Here is a 21,683-nt window from a genome sequence, read left to right on the forward strand (position 1 = left end):
AAACCACTGTTCTCACCTTCTCGGTCCCTGAGATCAGCAAGGTGACAGCCATTCCCTGCTGGGTAGGTTGGCCTGAAGTCCTTGGAGGCCTCGCAAGCTCGGGGACTGAAGGGAAACCCGGAGGGAATGCAGCTCTGAGTAGCTCTGTCACTTCTCTCTCCCTGCAAGTGTGCACGCACGCACGCACGCACACACACACACACAGAACCACTCACGGTGACTACAGAGAAACACACATCACAGACACCTAGAACTACCCCTCCCCAAACATCCACCAACACACCCACACACACACACGTCCAGACCCCATGCACCTCACAGAGACTACACACACACACACACACACACACACACACACACACTGAAGCCCAGACACACACATACACACACACACACTGATGAAGCCCAGACACACACATACACACACACATGCACACTGACGAAGCCCAGACACACACATACACACACAAGTCCAGACCCCCAGACCCCCTCACAGAGACTACACACACACACACACACACACACACTGATGAAGCCCAGACACACACATACACACACACACACACTGACGAAGCCCAGACACACACATACACACACAAGTCCAGACCCCCAGACCCCCTCACAGAGACTACACACACACACACACACACACACTGAAGCCCAGACACACACATACACACACACACACTGACGAAGCCCAGACACACACATACACACACACATGCACACTGACGAAGCCCAGACACACACATACACACACAAGTCCAGACCCCCAGACCCCCTCACAGAGACTACACACACACACACACACACACACACACACACACACACACACTGATGAAGCCCAGACACACACATACACACACACACGCACACACACTGATGAAGCCGACACACACATACACACACACACACACACCGATGAAGCCCAGACACACACATACACACACAGAACTACTCACGGTGACTACAGAGAAACACACATCACAGACACCTAGAACTACCCCTCCCCAAACATCCACCAACACACACATACACACACACGTCCAGACCCCCAGGCACCCTCACAGAGACCACACACACACACACACAAACACAGACGCACACACATACACACACAAGTCCAGACCCCCAGGCACCCTCACAGAGACTACACACACACACACACACACACTGACAAAGCCCAGACACACACACACACACACACACACTGAAGCCCAGACACACACATACACACACACACACTGATGAAGCCCAGACACACACATACACACACACACACACACACACTGATGAAGCCCAGACACACATATACACACACACATGCACAATGACGAAGCCCAGACACACACATACACAAACACAGACACACACACATACACACACAAGTCCAGACCCCCATGCACCCTCACAGAGACCACACACACACACACACACACACACACACACACACACCCAGAGCTCATCTACGACTTTAGGACAGACAGCAGGAAAAAGATGAAATGAGGAAGAAAATACCTAGTTAGAAAAACCACAAAGCAGGAAAAAGTAAACCAATACAACTACAGCTTATGTGTGGAATCTATAAAGTAAACAAAAGAATATAACAAAATGGAAACACTCACAGACACAGAGAACAAACCAATGGTTAGTAGTTCGGAGAAGGAAGTGGGGAGGGACAAGATGGGGTGGGGGATTAAGAGGCACCAACTACTAAATATAAAACAAATAAGCTACAAGGATATGCTGGACAGCACAGGAATATAGCCCACATTTTATAATAATGCAATTTATTGAATCACGGTTATACAACTGAAACTAACTCTAAGTAACTATGTGTGTGTGCATTCAGTCAGTTGTGTCTGACTCTTTGCAACCCCACGGACTGTACCCCACCAGGCTCTTCTGTCCAGGGGATTTTCCAGGCAAGAGTACTGGAGTGGGGTACCATTTCCTACTCCAGGGGATCTCCTGGACCCAGGGATTGAACGCACATCTCTTACGTCTACTGCATTGGCAAGCAGATTCTTTATCACTAGCACCACTGGGAAGCCCGAATTCACTATACTTCCTTTAAAAAAAAAAAAAGGCCCTTAGTGAAACTAGGGAAAGTGTCTCTAAATCACATCATTGCAGGCAGCAGTGATCAGATTCCACTGATGAAACCGATGAGTTCAGAGTCCCCACCCCTATCCCACCCCCAACACCCCTCCCCGACACCCACCCCCAGCTGCTGGGAGCTCCCTGCTGTGTAAGGGTTTCAAGTTCAAGCATGTGCAGAAAGGGGAGACCTCAACCCACCACCCCTCCATCAGGCTTATGATAAGGGTTTTTATTTTCCTCCCACTTTAATTTTAGACATGAACAAGAAATGCAGATTATGGCTTAGAAAACAACCTTAAAGAGTTGTTAGGGTTCTTACCTCCCCGGCTCTCTCTGCTGGGACAGCTCCCACCCCTCCCATGCCCAGAACCAAGCAAAAGAAACATCCCCACTGAAAGCAAAAAAGTAGTGAAAGTGTTAAGTCACTCAGTCGTGTCCGACTCTTTGCAACCCTATGGCCTGTAGCCCGCCAGGCTCCTCTGTCCATGGGATTCTACAGGCAAGAATGCTGGAGTGGGTAACCATTCCCTTCTCCAGGGGATCTTAATCCAGCAATCAAACCCGTCTCCTGAATGCAGGTGGATTCTTAAACATCTGAGCCGCCAGGGAAACCCTAGAACTGATTGTCAAGTGTTTCTCACTTTCCCTTTTCTCCACCAGACTCTTACTGAGGATACTCGGGTTCGAGGGGACCGTGGGCAGGCGCCTGGGAGAACCCTGTGGCCCTCTGGGCCAATGGGACATTTTCTACTGACCACACTTGGCCAGAATCCACCCACTTACTCGAAGCCAGACTTGCCCTTCCTGGTATCAAGGGGAAATCTGGAGACAGGAGCTAGAGAAAATGGTTAGGTTTCATTCTTCCAAAGAAAATGGAAGGCATCCAGTGATTCTACCCAGAGAGGGAGACAGAACAAATGAAATCACACAAAGAAACAGAACAGAAATGAACTTTCCTAACACAGCTTTCAGACTCCTCTGGCATTGAAACATAAAGGCTGCCCCCTGGGCAGAAGAAAACATCAGAATGACTGGATAATTTGCGAGGATGAGGTGCCCTTCCCCCACAAGTAAAATCACTACAGTCGGCTATTTTCCTCCACTTTTCCCTCCTGGTTTGTAACAGGTTGGAAGTGTTAGGTTTTCTTATTTGATATCTCTCTCTCCCCCTCTACCATCAGTTCCATGAGGCAGAGGTCAGTGCTCCCACCCCGCCCTTTACTATTTCCCATGCTGGGCATACGGGTAAACAAAGGACCAACAGCTGAACCTCTCAGAGGCCACACAGAGGAGCCGAGATGCAGCGTCCACCCCTCCTCCTCTTTCAGGCTCAGTGGGAGTGAGGCAGGCGGTAGATAGGTCCCCCCAGGGTAAAGTGGTGGGAGATTTACCCGCCGTGGTCCGAAACTCCAAGATGAGACTAGCTGGACAATTACGGGAGAAGGCTAGGCCCGGTCCAGATCACGTAAGTCTCTTTCCTGAAGTCAGGAGACCTTCCCAACCACACACACACAGAAAGGCTCCTTGGAGACCAAAGGGGAGTTGTGTCAAGGGACGTTCCACCCAGAGGCCTTTTTGGTCGGATCCATCTTGGCTAAGAGATGCGTGCGCACACATGGGAGGATCCTGAGATATAGAAAATATGGGAAGTGAGCCAGGCAAACCAAAATGATTAACCAAAGGAAACCCGGAAGAAATACCCCATAAAAGTGATTCAAGCTGCCACGAGGGCACGACTCTCTCCCCCTAAGTCCGCTCGTGTGCCATCTACATGTACTGCACTTGTTTCTCCCCTCTGAATAAATACTTTACTTTGCTCACTACTTCCCGTCTTTTCTGCAGGAGCCAAAGGGCCAGGGCCCTTGTCGCTGACCACCAACCAGGTGCTTTCACCACAGCAACCTGGCCTGTCTCTGGCTGGGAAGCCAAGCCTCGCTGCAAGCTGAGGCCACCCGAGATCACGAGTGCCAGAGGACCGAGTGGGGTTCAGGTCGGCTGAGGATCCGGGGCAGGCCAGCCCAGGGCGCAGGTCTTCTTGCTCCAAGTCCAGCTCTGTCGCTACCTGGCTGCTCCAAACAGTTCACGCTGCAGGACAGAGCAGAGTTCTCCAGGCCAGAGCAGTTCCAAATGGTAGTCTAAGCCAGAAGCAGCTTTATGAAGCCATTGGGGGAATTCCCCAGTGGGCCAATGGCTAAGACTTTGTGCTCCCAATGCAGGAGACCTGGGTTCAATCCCTGGTCAGGGAACTAGATCCCATATGCTGCAACTAAGAGTTCACACACCACAAGCAAAGATCCTGAGTGCTGCGACTAAGACTCGGAGGCAGCCAAATAAATAAATAAATATTAAAAAAAAAAAAAAAAACTTAAAAAAGAAGAAGCTCTCAGGCAGTTGCTCAAGAAGTTAAACTGAACTACCATATGACCCAGCAATTCCAACCCAAAGAGAACTGAAAACATATACCCACACAGAAAACTGCCAATAAATGTTCCCAGCGGGCTTATTCACAATCACCAAAATGTGATAAAGAGACAAACAAAACGCAGCATACCCCTGCGATGGAGTACTATTCAGCCACTGGAAGGCACGAAGCCCTGAGTACATGCTACAGTGTGGATGAACTTTGAAAACGTGACACCTGTTAAAGAAACCAGATGTGCATGGTCATGAAGTGTGATTATGTCTATACGAAGTATCCAGAATAGGTAATTCCAGAGAAACAGAAGCAAATGGGTGGTTGCCCAGTGCTGGGGCAGGAGGAGTGACGAGATACTGCTTAATGGGTACGGAGTTTTCTGTTGGGCTGATAGAAATGCTTTGGAACTCGAAATAAAGGTGGTGGGTTGCCCAACACTGTGCATGCACCAGGCATCACTGAATTATACACTTTAATGTTACATGACTGGAGGTTTTGATTGACATATACACACTACTATACATAAAACAGATCATCAAGAAACCCACTGTATAGTATAGGGAGCTCTACTCAATACTCTGTAAAAGCCTATATGGGAAAAGGCTCTAATTCTTTTTCAGATCAGATATATGCATAACTGAATCATTTTGGTGTATGCTGGAAGCTAACACGATTGTTGTACACAACTATATTGTGTTGTACACAACTATTGTAACACAAGAACTGTAAAGCAACTATTCTCCAATGTAAAATGTTTTTTAAATGTTACATGAATTTTAGCCTAAAGGAAACAATAAAGAAGCCACTGGAAAATGGTACTGAAGAACCTATTTGCAGGGCACGAACAGAGACACAGACAGAGAGAAGAGACACAGAGGGGGAAGGAGCAGGTGAGACGAACTGAGAGAGCAACATGGACACATGTACACCATCATGTGTGAAACAGACAGCTATCAGGAAGCAACTGTATAGCTCAGGGGTCTCAGCTCGGTGCTCTGTGACGTCCTAGAGGGTTGGGACGTGCTGTTGGGAGAGAGGTTCAAGAGGGAGGGGATACATGTATACTTATAGCTGATTCAAGTTACTGGCAACAGCAACCAACACAACACTGTAAAGCAATTATCCTCCCATTAAACATAAATTTGAAACAACAGCAACAAAAAGCCAGGGAAGTGTTGGCAGGCAGGGCAGTGCTGGGTCGAGGCTCACGCTTTCCAGGCAGGGGTATCTGGCATCCAAGCTGTACAATTCCTTGGATACAGCAGAAGTCAATCGATGATACATGGATACGTGCGGCTGAGCCCCTCTGCTGTTCACCTGAAACTATCACAACATTGTTAATTGGCTCTACCACCAATACAAAACAGTTTTTAAAAAATGATACATGAAAACCACAGATGTGCTAGACTAGAGGTTCCCAGGTGTTGCCCTTGGCACTCACTTTGCACTGTGACTCCCCCCCTGTAACAGAGCATCTCCCCAGGACAGACCACTCCATGTCCTCTGCCTGCCTCTTGTCTGTAGAGAAACTTTAGCCAAGGAATACATTTAATCAGAGAAGTGAGAAAACGCAGACACACAAGAAGAGTCGAGCAAGACAAAATAGCAGTAGTGAAGCCCTTAAACAAGTCAAGGGCCTTTAGTTTCTCAAGGGATATCGGTAATATTCTGAGCCATACCCTTTGAGGTGTTTTGCAGACCCTAAAACCCCCACGGGGTGAAAGAAGTTAACTGCAGGATGACCAGACAGCAGCGATGACATAAGCTGCTCCAAATTACAAAATTCTGAGAACTGGCCTCAAGCAAACGCTGGCAAACTGACCCTGGAATTTTGTACCTAAAGCAATCAAGATGATGTTCCTCAGGCCACGGCACCACCAGCTTCAAGGCGATTGTGGGAATGGACTACTGTTCTGCATATAGCTCCGCCCCCACCTGTGCCTCCCTGAAACTCCCCTTTCAAAGCTCTTGCCCCGATCAACAGCGGGGAGTCGGGTTCTTCTTGAGCAACAAGCAGCTAAACCTAAACCCAGTAGTATTCTCACACATACACAGCTATATAAACACAGGGTGTACAATCCTGTGTTCTCTGAAGACACCGACACGGCACACACGGGCTACACTGAGTTTGCCCACTTGAGAGACCAGGTACGAGGAGATCACTGAGACAGGGCAGTAAGAATAGCGTAAGTGCTGGGACTTCCCTGGGTAAAGGATCCAGCGGTTAAGATTCCATGCTTCCATTGCCAGGAGCGAGGGTTCCATCCGACTGGGGAACTAGGACCCTGCAGGCTGTGAGGCACGGCCCCCAAATCCAACCAAATGAACAACAACAAATGAAGAGATATTATCTGAATAATAAAGAAACGAGCTGCCAAGCTATGGAAAGACGTAGAGAACCTGAAATGCATATTCTTCAGTGAAAAAGGCCGCTCTGAGAAGGCTGATTCCCGTGTGTATGTTTCCAGCTCTACGACAATCTGGGAGAGGCAAAGCTATAGAGCCAGTAAGAACAGTGGCTGGGGGCTGGGGGAGGCGGGCAGAACAGGAAAGTTTTTAGGGACTAAAATCACTCTGTATGATCCTGAGATGGTGGATACAGGTCATCCTACACTTGTCCAAACACAGAGAACGTACAACAGCAAGACTGACCCTGATGCCCGCGACGGATGCCGGATGACGATCACGTATCAGTGCAGGTTCATCAACTGTAACAAACGTGGGGGATGTTGAGAATGGGGGAGGCTATGCATGGGGCAGGGAGTACATGAGAAATCTCTGTATCTTCAGCTCAATTTTGCTACGAACCTAAAACTGCTCTAAAAAAATAACCTGAAAGAGTAAAAAAATTTAAAAAAAGGTATTTATATGTGTGAACACTTTTCCTCAAACTGCAGAGAACAGTCACAAAACAGTTAAATGCACTCGACTGTACACTTGGCCATGAACTTTTTTCTTTCTTTTTTTTTTCCCAGTCTTTCCAAGCCTCAGATTCTTGTTTCTTTAACATTCTTCAGACCTAAGAAAAAAAAGAAAGAAACCTCCGGGTTTCTCTCTTTCATCGCCCTTGCTGGATCTACTTTCAATTCACTCGTGCGCCCATGAAAAACAGACGACTCATTGTAAACATCTGAGTCATAAATACAGGAGATAACTTTAATAGGATCCAAAATGCAAATCAGAATTTTGTAAGTAAAATTCCAACGTCTACACTTACTCCTACACAGAGATCTTGGAGCCCAGAAAGTCAAAGCAGGACTTTAATATCCCAAACACGGAAGGCTGTCGCTGGGGAGAAAACCGAAGCCAAGTTTGTGTGTGAGTGTATGAAGCCACATTTTATAAATAGTTCAGGGCCCCATAGAAGTGTTCTCGGTAGCAACTGCGGAGCCAGTTGTCCCAGAGAAAACATTTTCATGGGTAATGCTGCGGTCGGCCAGGAATGAGTCACGTGCTCTAAGCTGGCTAAAATAGATGCAATAAACTGATTTCTTTTTGTTAATAGGACACAAACCCAAACTTGCATGTACAAGGCCTAGATGGACTCAAGGTATACAAACAAGATATACAGCCATTCAGGGTTTGAAATTCATACAAATTCTTCTTTGAGGTCCAAGTAGATATAAAATAAAGCTCTTGCAATAATTGAATGTGATGCAGTGCTTCCAACAGATTCCCAAGTCCCCAACAAACAGGGCAGCACAAAATAGTCTTTTAATTTGTTAAAAATATACAGATAAGCCTGTACTTAGAACGATAAAATGGAATGTCTACTGAACACTCCAAGTGCCAGGCATCCGATGTTATTTTTCAAGTTCTGCAGACTATATGTTACAGTCCTTGAAATAGGGCTGTTGTTTTGAAGATTTTGAAGACTCTGCATATGTAATGGATAACAGTTTGAGACAATTTATATGCCACCATCTGAGCAAAACTGCTAAATATGCATGGCCTTCAATTTTGTCAAGAGAAAGAAAAATACACGCTCATGATTGGGGTGAGTGGCAATTTTTCAAAACCAGAAGTTAGGGTTTAAATTGATAAAAGTCGTACGGCAATGACACAATTTACCGTCACCTTCCAAAATGAAGTTTTATCACCAGGTAGGAAAAGAGGGGATGACATTCATAGTCCTGGCGAGTTACAATGCCCTCCTTCTAGCATCTCACATCTACCCCGATCAATTAACAAAGCATGTTTTGTTCGGAGCATGAATGAGAACAGCTTCCTTCTGTGCATCTTATTAAAACTTGAAAGCTACGGCTTGCTGCCACTAATGATGTTTACTGGGTTCCAACGGCCTCATGTTCAAATCTGACTCACTAGCCATCCACCCAACTCACCATCGCTCATGTTGACATCGCAGGATATTCAGCCAGTCTGAAGTTTTCTATCATGAAGGACTTTGTACTGTTATGGAACAAATAAAGGCTCTTTGTAACAACAGCTGGAAACACAACATAAGACCTTTCTTCACATGGCAAGAATTGATAAATAGTTCACGGAGTGAACCAAAGACTTTATTTTTGAAAAGCAGAGAACAAAGTACTATGAAGTATATCTATAGTCATTGCAAAAATAATTACTGGAAGTTTCAAAACGTTAAATGAATAAGCTGAATCAATGGGTTATGACTATAGTTTTCACCCAATATACAGATTTTTGATCAATGTCTAGGCTTTGATTTCTACACAGTATTATTCACATGCATTCCTTGTGCCTATTCATTATCAAAACGGGGACTCTTGAAAGTCCAGCCCGGCTTTGTCTTGATTTCAAAGATGACACAGCAGCGAACTGAGAACTCTAGCTTGCTGCTTCAGTCCTAGGAATCATGTCTTCCGATGTTATACAAACAAACTGTATTTCTGAAAAATAAAATCCAGACTTCAGAGGCCTTTGAAACAGTCGGGTCCCCACGCTTTTCAGCACCATGGTACCCAGACGTGCTCAAACGTGCTTTGTCTTTCCAAACATCCATTAGGAACCCCAAAAGGGCCCAACTTTAATGAGTTCCATTATAGAGGTTTCTAGGAAACACACTAAACCCAAGAAAAGGCAGTGGATGAAATTATCCATTACTTTTCCTGTTAAGGCAAAAAAAAAAAAAAAAATAAGTGAGTGTGCACTGGCAAATAGGAAGATGATACCAGTCATATGGTTATGGATAATGGTTCTGTAAGTCCCTTCTTTCAAAATTATGCTCAAAGGTGTTTAAGACCAAAAGAAGGTCACAAAAAGTGTTAATATAAAAAACAATCACTCTACCAGAAAAAAGCCCTTCGTAGAAAGTGGCTGAGGATCTGGTCCCAAGAAGGCAGATCAGTGATAAGATCCAGCCTTCTATTTCTAGCCTGCGTTTATGACCTCATGGCTATGTGGGTGTGAATAACCCCTGCTTGTACTTAGAGACAAATTAAGAAATTAAAGTGAACTCATGTGCTATTTAAAAGCCTGCAGCTACAGAATCTGAGAGCCAAGCCCTTAGTCTATAAGGTTTTTGTCATCAGAAGTGGAAACAGATGGCTATGGTGGTAGGCACTAAAGGTTGGTTCAGCCGTACTGGGGCCAGAACAGTTTCAAAATAAGGCAGTCTGGGGCTTCTGATTTGGAGACCACTGAGAGAAAGGCCCACTGAGGCAAGAATAGAAGCCAGCCAGTGGCAAATCACCAGAAGATACTCAGACGGGACAACGATCACAGTAAGATGGAATGACTTGGGGTCACGGTCAGGGGGAGGAGGGAGACAGAAAACCCTGGACCCAGCACTCAAGGAGAATGTCTTTGCATGTCTGTGCACCACTCCGAGCAGTCATTTCTGGGGTTTGGAGGTGTGTGATTTTTGCGATATTTTCCCCCCAAAAGAAGACACGAAGGTGGAGCCCCTGGAGACATGAGACCACCAAGGTAGAGCCTTCACCAGGAGCAGGGGCTGGGTGAAGAGTCGGAGAGGCCTTCCTGCAGCACACGGCTCCCTTCAGGCCTGGCTGAGTCCTACAAACGCTTGTAGGTGCCCAGGAGAGCTTTGCAGTTGGGACAGTGGTGGTCCACGTCCTGCAGGGCGTCCACACAGAAAGGGATGAAGCAGCAGCCTGCGATGCACCTGGAACAAAAGAGGCGACACACACGGCGTGTTACTGTGATCTGGACGGCAGCCGTCAAACAGCACGTGCGTGCGTGCTCAAGCTGTGTCGGGCTCCGCGACCCCACGGACTGTAGCCCACCAGGCTTCTCTGGCCATGGGATTGTCCAGACAAGAATATTGGAGCGGGTTGCCATGCCCTTCTCCAGGGGATCTTCCTAACTCAGGGATCAAACCCGTGTCTCCTGGGTCCCTTGCATTGGCAGGGGGATTCCTTACCACTGAACTGCCTGGGAAGATATGTCAGAGTCCTAACCCCTGGAACATATGAATGTGGTCTTATTTGGAAAAATGGGTATTTGCAGATGTAATTAAGGATCTCAAGATAGGATCTTCCTTAATCATGTCGGGTGGGCTCCTTAAACTCAAAGACTGGGGTCCTGATAAGAGAAGAAGACACACAGAAATACAGAGAGGTGAGACTTCCCTGGTGGTGCAGTGGATAAGAATCTGCCTACCAATGCAGGGGACACGGGTTCCAACCCTGGTCAGGCGAAGATTCCATATGCCATGGGGGAAGCCCAATCGCCTAGAGCCAGTGCTCCACAAAGAGAAGCCACCACCATGAGAAGTAGCAGCCTTCGCTCACCGCAACTAGGGAAAGCCTGTGTGCAGCAACAAAGACCCCGTGCAGCCAGAAATAAAATTAACTAATTAATAAGAAAACTCTATCATACTAAATATTCAAAAGAAGAAAGAAATACAGAGAGAGAGACAAAGCCCATGGAAAGACAGAGGCAGAGACAAGAGAGATATAGCCAGGGCCCAGAACACCTGGACTTCCGGAAGCTGGAAGAGGCAAGGATAGATTCTGCCCTTAGAGCCTTCCGAAGGAGCGTGGTATCTTGATTTTGGACTTCTGGCTTCCAGAATGCTAAGTCCCTTCAGTCGGGCCCCACTGTATGAGACCCTAAGGACTGTAGCCTACGAGGCTCCTCTGTCCATGGGATTCTCCAGGCAAGAATACTGGAGCAGGTTGCATGCCCTCCTCTAGGGGATCTTCCCAATCCAGGGATTGAACTCATGTCTCTTACATCTCTGGCATTGGCAGGTGGGTTCTTTACCACTAGTGCCACCTGGGAACCTTCCAGAATGGTGAGAGAAAACAATTCCTTTTGTTTGGAGCCATCAGGTTTATGGTAATTTGTTATGGCAGCTCCAACTCTCGCCAAGGCTGTCACAACAGACAGACTGTCCTGGGCGTATTATCAACTCTTCGGTCACTGGGGCATCTTTCAAAGTCTTAGATTGCAATCGGCAGACTTCTCTTACAAAGGGCCAGGGAGAACGTGTTTCAGGCTACACGGGTCTTATTCTGTCACTGAAGCGTGAAAGCGGCCACAATCTGTTCATAAAGGGCGTGACATGTTCCAATAAAACTTACAAGGGGCTGGATTTGGCCCCTGGACTGTAGTTTGCTGACTTCTGTCTTGGAAAACTGATCGTTTTTCCATACAGAGAAGCTGCTTCTCACAGCAGCAACCAAATAAAGTCCCACAAATTATGTCCTTTAACCTACATAAGCCATCATCGGCACACATAGGAAGGACCTCTCAGCAGGAAGGACCTTCCTACAGCCTGAGGTGTAAGAAGAAAGATATTCCGTCTTTGTCTCTGGTTCTTGGCACAGAGCTCCAAGACTCTTGGAATTTCCTGAGTGATGGAGCTGCATCTTCATACTCACAAGGAATCGCTCTCCATCACACCTGAGCGTATGCTACGGAGGGTGTCTGGGGTGGGTCTCTAGACAGGCTCAGGACGGGCTGGTCACCAGAAGGACTAAGTCACTAGAGGCTTACAACTCTCAGCCCCAACCACAGACCTCTGGGGTGGAATAGGGGTTGAGGGGTGAGGGGCTGAGGACTAGGTTATAAAAGCTCTTGAACGACTGTATTTGGAGAGCTTCTGGGTTGGTGGACACATTTATGTCCCAGAAGGTGGCTACATCCCAGCTCCACAGGGACAGAAGCTCTCAGGACCCATCTGGACCTCGCCCTGTTACCCCCTCATCTGGCTGTCCGTTTGTCTCCTGTATAATAAACCGGTAAATGCAAGTCAGACTAGTGCCATTCTGAGTTCTGTGAGCCATTCTAGCGTATTATCAGACCTGAAGAGCAACTAGCAGGATCCCTGACTGGTCTGAAGGACCGGGGATCCAGGACTTTTGACTGGCATCTGAAGTCGGGGGCCAGCTGTGGGAGTGAGCCTTTAAGCTGTGGGGGTCTGTACTGAACTCCAGGTCATTAGTGTCTGAATTGAATGGAATCACTGGACACCCACCTGGTGCTGGAGCATTGGCTGGTGTCAGAAGACACCCCACAGCCTTATACCCAAAGTTGGCCAAAAACACAGTTTAAAAAAAAAAAAAAAAATCAGTATTTTACAGGAAGCCACTGGTTTATATAAAGCAGGATCCGGAAGTAACCTGATGAGGAAACAATCTCATGAATGGAATTTCCTGTTGCCTAAGCTTACCTGGGTTCACATAAGGGCAGAGATAAGCCTAACCTCTGGCTCCAAGGGTCAATGCACACACACTTACCAAGTTTATCCTCAACAAACCCCGCCACCCCCAAGGGAGGCATTAGCGCTCCCAGTTTACAGATGAGGAAACTGGAGCACAGGGAGGTGAAGTCACCTGCCCACAGCCACACAGCAGTGAGAAGCAGGACCTGAGAACACGCTACTGCACATAAGGAAGAAAAAGGAGGAAGGGACACAAAAAGCTGCCTCCATTCGAAAGCCAGGGGCCAATATGGGATAAACTTTTCCATTTTGTCCTTCCCTGATTTCAAAGACAAAGTCAGTTTCAACAGGAACGTCCAAAAGATAATGAACCTCTATGTCGCATTTTCAGTATCCTTTCTTCCCCACTCTATACAAGTCCTCAAGGAAGTCAACTAAGCTCTTAGGGGCTTTGAGCCTCTCTTTGAAATTAGGAAGAGAACTATCACTCCTTCTCTTTTTTAGGTCACAAGCAGAAAATGAGGAAACAGCCAAGCAAGGCTTCTGAAAAGAAACACGCAAAGCCCGCTTCCTTCAAGGAAGAGAACGGAGCGCCTGAGGTTTGCCGAGTGACTCACACAACCAGGAATACGGAGGCTGCCTGCCTTTGTTTGGGGGGAAAAAAAAAAATTACGTGGTGCCTCCTCAAATTTCTCCCAGGACAGAAAGTATTATCTCTTTCAACATAATACCCTCGGTTCAGACATAAATATTTACACACTCCCCTTGTGGAGGCAACAGAAAGCTACTGGGGGTCATAAAAGGATAAGAAGTTTTGAAGAGACGACTATAAAGTATTTTAATGTACACATTGTTTAAAGCTTCTCTCCGAATCAAACAAACATTATTACTTAGATCATGAAATTCTAGAAGAAAAAGAAATCCCCAAGGGTATCGTCCTGCACAGATGCACCCGGCTGCCTCGCCTGTCGCGACACGCAGGGAGCGGTCTGAGAACAAATGACAGGTGAGCAGCCTCTAGGCCCTGACAGGATCGAGGGCAGGAGTCCCCAACTGTGCACAATTTCTGGGTTGTAACAACGGGGGCAGGGGAGCTACTGGCATCCAGTGGGGAGAGACCAGAGAGGCGAGCTCAACATTCTACAGGGCACATCCCGTAATGGAGAAGAAATCCTGGAGGAGAGGAATTCGGCAGCGCTCAGGGTGTGAGTGGACCCCAGACTTACCCCAGCAGGCACAGGCTCCCACAGGAGAGCCAGGTGAGGGCGCCTGCATTGTATGACAGCTGCGTCACAATCATCTTGTTGCAGGAAGGACAACACATCTGGACCGGGCGGTCATAAAAGGAGATGGGCTGCTGCACGTAGACGGTCTGCACGGCAACTGATGAGGGGAACAGAACACACCGGCCAATCAGGACACGAGGGAGACTTCCGTTACGTGCGAACCAAGAGGGGCAGGGTCTCGGGGGAGACATCCGTTACGTGTGAACCAAGAGGGGCAGGGTCTCGACAGATACCTGCACATCCGTGTTCAGGGCAGCACTGTTCTCAAGAACCAGGAGGTAGAAGTGACCCAAACGTCCATCCGTGAATGACTGGATGCACAAAATGTGGTCCATTCATTCAGTGGAATATTACTCAGCCTTAAAAAAGGAAGGATGTTCTGACCCATTTTACAACGTGGATGGACCTTGAGGGCATTAGGCTAAGTGAAATAAGCCAGTCACAAAAAGACCAATACCGTATGAGTCCACATAAAGGAGCCAACCAGAGTAGCCGAATTCACAGAGATAAAAAGAATGGGGACTTCCCTGGCAGTCCAGTGGTTAAGACTTCGCCTTCAATGCAGGGGGTGCAGGTTCCATCCCTGGTCGGGGAGCAAAGATCTCACATGCCTTGAGGCCAAATAATCAAAACATAAAACAGAAGCAATATTGTAACGAATTCAATAAAGGTTTTTTAAATGGTCCACATTTTTTAAAAAAAAGGTGTAATGGTGTGTGCCAGGGCTGGGGGATAAGAGGGATTAGAGCAACCATTTAATAGGTATAGAGTTTGTTTTGTAAAATGTAAAGAGTTCCAGAGATGTGAGGTGGTAGGGATTGCACAAAAATAGGAACATACTTAATGCCACTGAACCGTGCACTGAAATGCTTCAGGCAATTAATTTTATGTGTATTTTACCAAAACAAATTGGGGACTGGGTTAGGAGGAGAAAGATGACAAGAGAGAACAGTGGCAGACTTCCAGAATTTTCATTTGAGGGGCTCTTGAAACCTCCACACACAAGATTGCAGGGGGGAGGTGGGGAGGACTGTTTCTGGGGAGACTTGGCCCAGTTCCACCAGGCTTCAAACTCGACCATCTCTGGACTCAAGTGGGGAGCTAACAGAATGCAGATTCCTGGGCCCGGCCCTCAAGATGGTCTGATTCAGCAGGTCTGGGGCAGGGTCCCCAAACCAATTTTTAAGCTTTTGAGTGGTTCTATGAAGGTGGTCTGCATATGGTAATTTCAGAAACAGTGATGTGATGGGTTTTGGCCTCAATTTTCTTCATCCATAGATTAGTGGTTGCCAGGGGTTAGGAGCAGGGGGGTTGAGGGGGTGACTGCTAACGGGAATGGGGTTTCTTTCTGGGGTGATGGAAACGTTCTGGAATGAGTGCTGACGGTTGCACAGCTCTGTGAAATGCTAAAACCACTGAACTGTATACTTTAAGAGAGTGAACTTTATGATATGGGAATTCTATCTCAATAAAGGTGTTATTGAAAAAATGCAGTAAGAGCCGTCGCTGGGATTAAATGGGACAAAGATGGTAAAGAACCTCATTCCGTGCTGGTACACAGTGAATCCTCCGTACACAAGCCTTCATTTCACACGGGCTCCTTAACTAGCTCCAACGTCCAGAGATAAGGCTGGCACTTACCAAGCCAGGGAATACTGACCCAGTTCTTTAAAGTCGGAGGACCATGTTGATACACGCTAGGGATATGTGACGTCACGCTAAAAAGAGAAAATGACGTGGACAACATCCACAAGCAACAGAAGAGCACCAGAGGTGATGGAAATCACGAAGCCCTCAGGGCTTAGTGTGTTTCTTTTGATTTTTGGCCAAGTTGTTGAAGCTCATAGTTCTGTCAAAGTAACTTCCTTCTGTTCTTTTTTATGTTGTTGAAATGCCACTTCTGTGATATTTGTGTTAGGGGACATTACCACCCAGAGCTAACCAGACTTACTTCTCCTAGAAAGCCCTATTAATAGAAAGCTCCTGCACACACACCATCCCCGGCAGAGGAACAGTTCAGTTCAGTTGCTCAGTCATGTCTGACTCTCTGCCAACCCATGAATCACGGCACTCCAGGCCTCCTTGTCCATCACCAACTCCTGGAGTTCACCCAAACTCATGTCCATCGAGTCGGTGATGCCATCCAGCCACCTCATCCTCTGTCGTCCCCTTCTCCTCCTGCCCCCAATCCCTCCCAGCATCAGAGTCTTTTCCAATGAGTCAACTCTTCGCATGAGGTGGCCAAAGTATTCGAGTTTCAGCTTCAGCATCAGTCCTTCCAAAGAACACCCAGGGCTGATCTCCTTCAGAATGGACTGGTTGGATCTCCTTGCAGTCCAAGGGACTCTCAAGAGTCTTCTCCAACACCACAGTTCAAAAGCATCAATTCTTCAGCGTTCAGCTTTCTTCACAGTCCAACTTTCACATCCATACATGACCAATGGAAAAACCTTGACTAGACGGACCTTTGTTGGCAGAGGAGCAGTATTAAAGCACAATTTAGCACTAAGGTAAATTTTAATAAGTTTTTTGAGGCTGCAAGAATGAGTTACTTATTGATCAGAGTGGGATCTATAAAATAGTCTAAAGCCTTGTTATCTTCCATTTGGAGTAGTCAAAGTCACTTCAGCATGACTGTTTTTATCTTTTGGCAACGCAACATGTGCGATCTTAGTTCCCTGACCAGGAATCAAACCTGAATCCCCTGTACTGGGAGCACAGTGTCTTAACCACTGGACCACCAGCGAAGGCCCCCAAATGACAGTTCATGTTTATCCCAGGATTACTCATAGAGCTTTATTTAACCTTAACAGTCCCCGGTTGTAGGTACTTGATGAGCCCCATTTTACAGATGGGGAAAACTGAGGCACAAGGAGGCTGATGAGCCCAGGCAGGCTGATGCCTGGGCCCACTCTCTGAGCTGCTTACACTGAATCAGCAACATACCTGAGTACATCTGAGCAGCAGGAAGTAACAAAGGGAAAGGTCATGAAGAAAGTCTGGAAGGTACGGGAGTGGCCTGCACTCAAGATGAGCTGGGGGTGGGCTGTAGCCTACCCATTGCTCGATGGGCTGCATTCTCTCCCTCTCCTACTCCACCCCTAGCCTCGGGGCAAGGGTTCTCCAGACAAACCTCAGCAGCAAGGGCGAGAGCCTCCCAAATCAAGCTCCCATTCCCACATTTTTCTGGGATAGGTGGTCATCCCCCTGTGATGAACACCAGAGGACTAGCTGATGTCCAACTTGGGAAAGCTCATGAACCATGCTTTATATTATGGAAAAGCCAAAAGCCTCCCTGACATGGAACCCAAGACTAGATGTGAAATTTCAGAACAGGGAAAGCTGGACTGACTGCCTAGACTCGGGCAGAGTCGCTTTGGTGGCTCTCCTTTTAAAAAAAAATTATTTTTATCAATTTGAAAGTGAAAGTGGTAGTCACTCATGTCTGACTATGACCCCATGGATGGAAGCCCACCAGGCTCCTCTGTCCATGGAATTCTCCAGGCAAGAATACTGGAGTGGGTTGCCATTCCCTTCTCCAGGGGATCTTCCCGACCCAGGGATCAAACCTGGGTCTCCTGCATTGCAGGTGGATTCCTATTATTTTCTAGCTGCACCAAGTGGCATGTGGGATCTTAGTTTCCCGACCAGGGATCGAACCTGTGCCCTCTGCAGTAGAAGGGAAGGGGGTCAGCAAGTTGTACATACGTACTTGCATTGGCATTGGGGACAGGCACTGGCTGGGTGTAGTAGGCAGGTGGGTTCATCCCCTTCCCATCCGGGCCCGTCATGAGCCCCGTGTTCGGCCCAGGCGTGGGTGCTGGAGGTGTGGGGTAGTAACTGTTGACAGCCACCGTCTCTTCATAGGATGGGGGTGCAGTCGGCACCGCGGAGGGCCCAGCGGCCGCCTGGTAGGATCCTGGAACAGACATTTTACCTAAAGCAAAACCAGAAGACACCAGATCAGCAACTCCATGGACATCCCCGCCCCCGTCCAGTCTCTTCATTTCCACCCTCAGTCTTTCATTTTCTTCCTGATAAACAGATGATCAGGAAATGACCAGTATCCAGCCTCGTTCAAAAGCCACAAAAGGAATGACCATCAGCCCTTCCAGACCCAGGAAGGACCACCTTAACAAGAGATTCCCTATGTAAAGCTAAAAGATAGAGCACTTCCCTGGTGGTTTAGGGGTTAAGACTCTGCACTTCTCCTGCGGGGGGCACGTGTTCGATCCCTGGTCAGGGAACTAAGATCCCACATGCTGACCAAAAAAAAAAAAAAAAAAAATGATTGCCTTGGGTATTGCACATCCTTTGCATTTTCATTTAAATAAATAAATAAAAGGTAGATAATAACAAGAGAAAAATCACCCAAAACTAGAAATTTACCAGGGGAGGGGCTTCCCTGGTGGCTCAGTGGTAAAGAATCTGCCTAAAACAGGAAGATCCCACATGCCTCGGAGCAACAAAACCGATGCACCACTATTGAGCCTGTACTCTAGACCTTGTGCGCTGCAGCTACTGAAGCCCGCAGGCCCCAGAGCCTGCGCTCTGCAACAAGAGAAGCCACTGCAATGAGAAGCCCATATACCGCGACTAGAGAGTAGCCCACTGCCCCTTCCCTATCGCCACAACTAGAGAAAATCCAGAGCAGCAACGAAGACAAAAGTAAATTAAATTATGGAAAAAAGAGAGAGAGAGAAAAAAAATCCCCAAGGCAAACATCAGCCAAATGTGAGCAGAAGCTTTTTCACACTTGAAACCATCACCTAACCACAATCTTTCACATCTAATGTTTTTTCTTTTGTCGCTTTTTTTCATGAATCGCTGCAACCTTTACTCAGTGTTTCAGGGGACGGAAAAAAGAAAGGCCTTCAAAACCCAACTACAAACTATGGTAAAAGGAATACTGAGCAAAACAAGCCAGATGCCAAGAAACGCATACCATGTAATGCTAGATACCTCAAGTCCAGAAAGGAACCCTGGGGCTAGAAGTCAAGAAAGTGATTAATTTGGGAAGGGGAAGTGGAGCCTAGAAGCAGGGGAAGAGGGTTAGTCATGTTCTCTTTCTTCATCTGGGGTGGTTACATAGGAATGTCCACTTTGTGAAAACTAGAGTTGTACAATTCGGAGAAGGCAATGGCACCCCACTCCAGTACTCTTGCCTGGAGAATCCCATGGACGGAGGAGCCTGGTAGGCTGCAGTCCATGGGGTCGCTAAGAGTGGGGCACGACTGAGCGACTTTACTTTCACTTTTCACTTTCATGCATTGGAGAAGGAAATGGCAACCCACTCCAGTGTTCTTGCCTGGAGAATCCCAGGGACGGAGGAGCCCAGTGGGCTGCCGTCTCTGGGGTCGCACAGAGTCGGACATGACTGAAGTGACTTAGCAGCAGCAGCAGCAGAGTTGTACAATTATGTGCCCTTTTTTTGTATATATGCTACAGGTTTTTATTTTACTTCTTATCATGCATTCATTAAGTTATTCTGGGGAGTATTTGTAGCTTTTAATATATCTGATTACAATTGATAGCCTAAGTAATAGGAAAACTATTCTTTAATATGGTATGTTGTTGCTGTTGTTTTAGTCACTAAGTCGTGTCCATCTCTTTTGCAACCGTCCCTGGGATTCTCCAGGCAAGAACACTGGAGTGGGCTGCCATTTCCTTCTCCAATATGTTATAGTTTTTTTTTTAAAGTAAACACACAGGCACACACACACCAAGCAGTTCACATTTTGACAAACGAGAATCAGAGCACATATTTCCTTTTGTGAGGGCCAAGAAAAGTCTTTTTTTTTTCCCCGCAGAGCTGATGCCTGCCTAGAATTACATGGCCTGGACCCGGGGCGTGTTCCTGTCTGCGGTCCCATGCTCGGCCGCCCCCGGGGCCGCTGGAGAAGGACACAGTGCTGTCCTTTGTCTGGTTCTGCTTTCCAGCGGGGCAGGGCTAAGGCTGAGTTAGAAGATGCATTCAAACCTGTCTCAGGAGAAACGAGGCCCTGAGTTCTGAGGGCGGTGAGCCACGGGCCGGGGGCTTGGCTGGCCTGGTGCTGCTTCCCACGCACCCTGTCTCTTCTTCTAGAACCCGTGGGAAGCAGAGGCAACCATTCATTCTGCCGCGGGGAAAGGGGGAGACTCCTTCAAGGACACTCTGCTTTTCAGCCCAGCCCGAAAGAAGAGATTTCTCTGGGGGAAGAGATGAAAGGGCTTTCAAAGTGGAAAGAGAGGCATGGGAAAATGAACGTGCAGAAAAATCAATCAGTAAAGCCAGACAGGTGGGGGCTGGGTTCTAGAAAATTTTGAAAGTCCCACGGAGATGTTTGGACTTTATTCTATAAGCCTGGACTGTCTAAGGGAACTTTCTGGAATGGGGGAAATGGTCTCTATCTGGGCTGTCCATTACGGCCGCCAGCAACCACACAAGGCTGGCTGAACACTTGAAATGTGACCGAGGAACAGAATGGCTAAAATTATATTTAAGTGATTTAAATTTAAAATAGAATATGGGGGTGGGGTGGGTGGCGGGGGTGTTCCCTGGAGGCTCGGTGGTAAAGAATCAGCCTGCCAACGCAGGAGAAACAGGTTCGATCCCTGATCTGGGAGGATCCCACATGCCTCGGAGCAAGTAGGCCCGTGGGCCTCAACTGTTGAGCCTGTGCTCTAGAGTCTGGGAGCTGCAGTTACTGAAGCCCTCGTGCCTACAGCCTGTGCTCCACAAGAGAAGCCCGTGCACGCCATGAAGAGTAGCCCTTGCTCGCCACAGCTAGAGAAAGCCTGCAGACAGCAACAAAGAGCCAGAACATCCAAAAAATAAACAAACCTTAAAAAAAGAAAATCGAAATAGGATACAGGGAACTCCCTGGCAGTCCAGTAGTTAGGACTCTCTGCACTTTCACTGCTGACGGCCCAGCTTCAATTCCTAGTTGGGGAACTAAGATTCCCAGAAGCTGTGCAGCGAAGTCAGAACAACAACAACAAAAGGATACATGATTCATTCATCAGAACACTTTTATGTAAGTCTGGGATGCCTTGGGTATGTGAATCTACTTTTTCAACAGCAAACTGAAGGAACTCTGAATCAAGATCAAATGTTTCTGATAAAATTTTAGCATCCGATTTGGGATGTGATGTAAATGTAAAATACACACTGGATGTGAAAACATTTAAAAAATGTTAATGGCTGAGCACCGAAGAATTGATGCTTTTGAACTGTGGTGTTGGAGAAGACTCTTGAGAGTCCCTTGGACTGCAAGGAGATCCAACCAGT

At 47.3% G+C, this 21,683-nt stretch overlaps 1 protein-coding gene across 1 annotated transcript in view; it reads right to left on the reverse strand.

Annotated features, from left to right (window-relative positions):
* Positions 1 to 9,006: 9,006 nt before the first annotated feature.
* LITAF (lipopolysaccharide induced TNF factor) overlaps positions 9,007 to 21,683 on the reverse strand; it is a 36,281-nt gene continuing 23,604 nt past the window's right edge. The window contains exons 2-4 of the mRNA XM_061401142.1: positions 18,126 to 18,350; positions 14,354 to 14,510; positions 9,007 to 10,622 (exon numbers count right to left, since the gene is read on the reverse strand). Of these exons, the coding sequence (XP_061257126.1) occupies positions 10,514 to 10,622; positions 14,354 to 14,510; positions 18,126 to 18,345 (486 nt within the window). The 5' untranslated portion in view covers positions 18,346 to 18,350 and the 3' untranslated portion in view covers positions 9,007 to 10,513. The remainder of the gene's footprint in view (positions 10,623 to 14,353; positions 14,511 to 18,125; positions 18,351 to 21,683) is intronic.

This window comes from Bos javanicus, chromosome 25, assembly GCF_032452875.1.
Source record: "Bos javanicus breed banteng chromosome 25, ARS-OSU_banteng_1.0, whole genome shotgun sequence".
Classification (NCBI taxonomy): domain Eukaryota; kingdom Metazoa; phylum Chordata; class Mammalia; order Artiodactyla; family Bovidae; genus Bos; species Bos javanicus.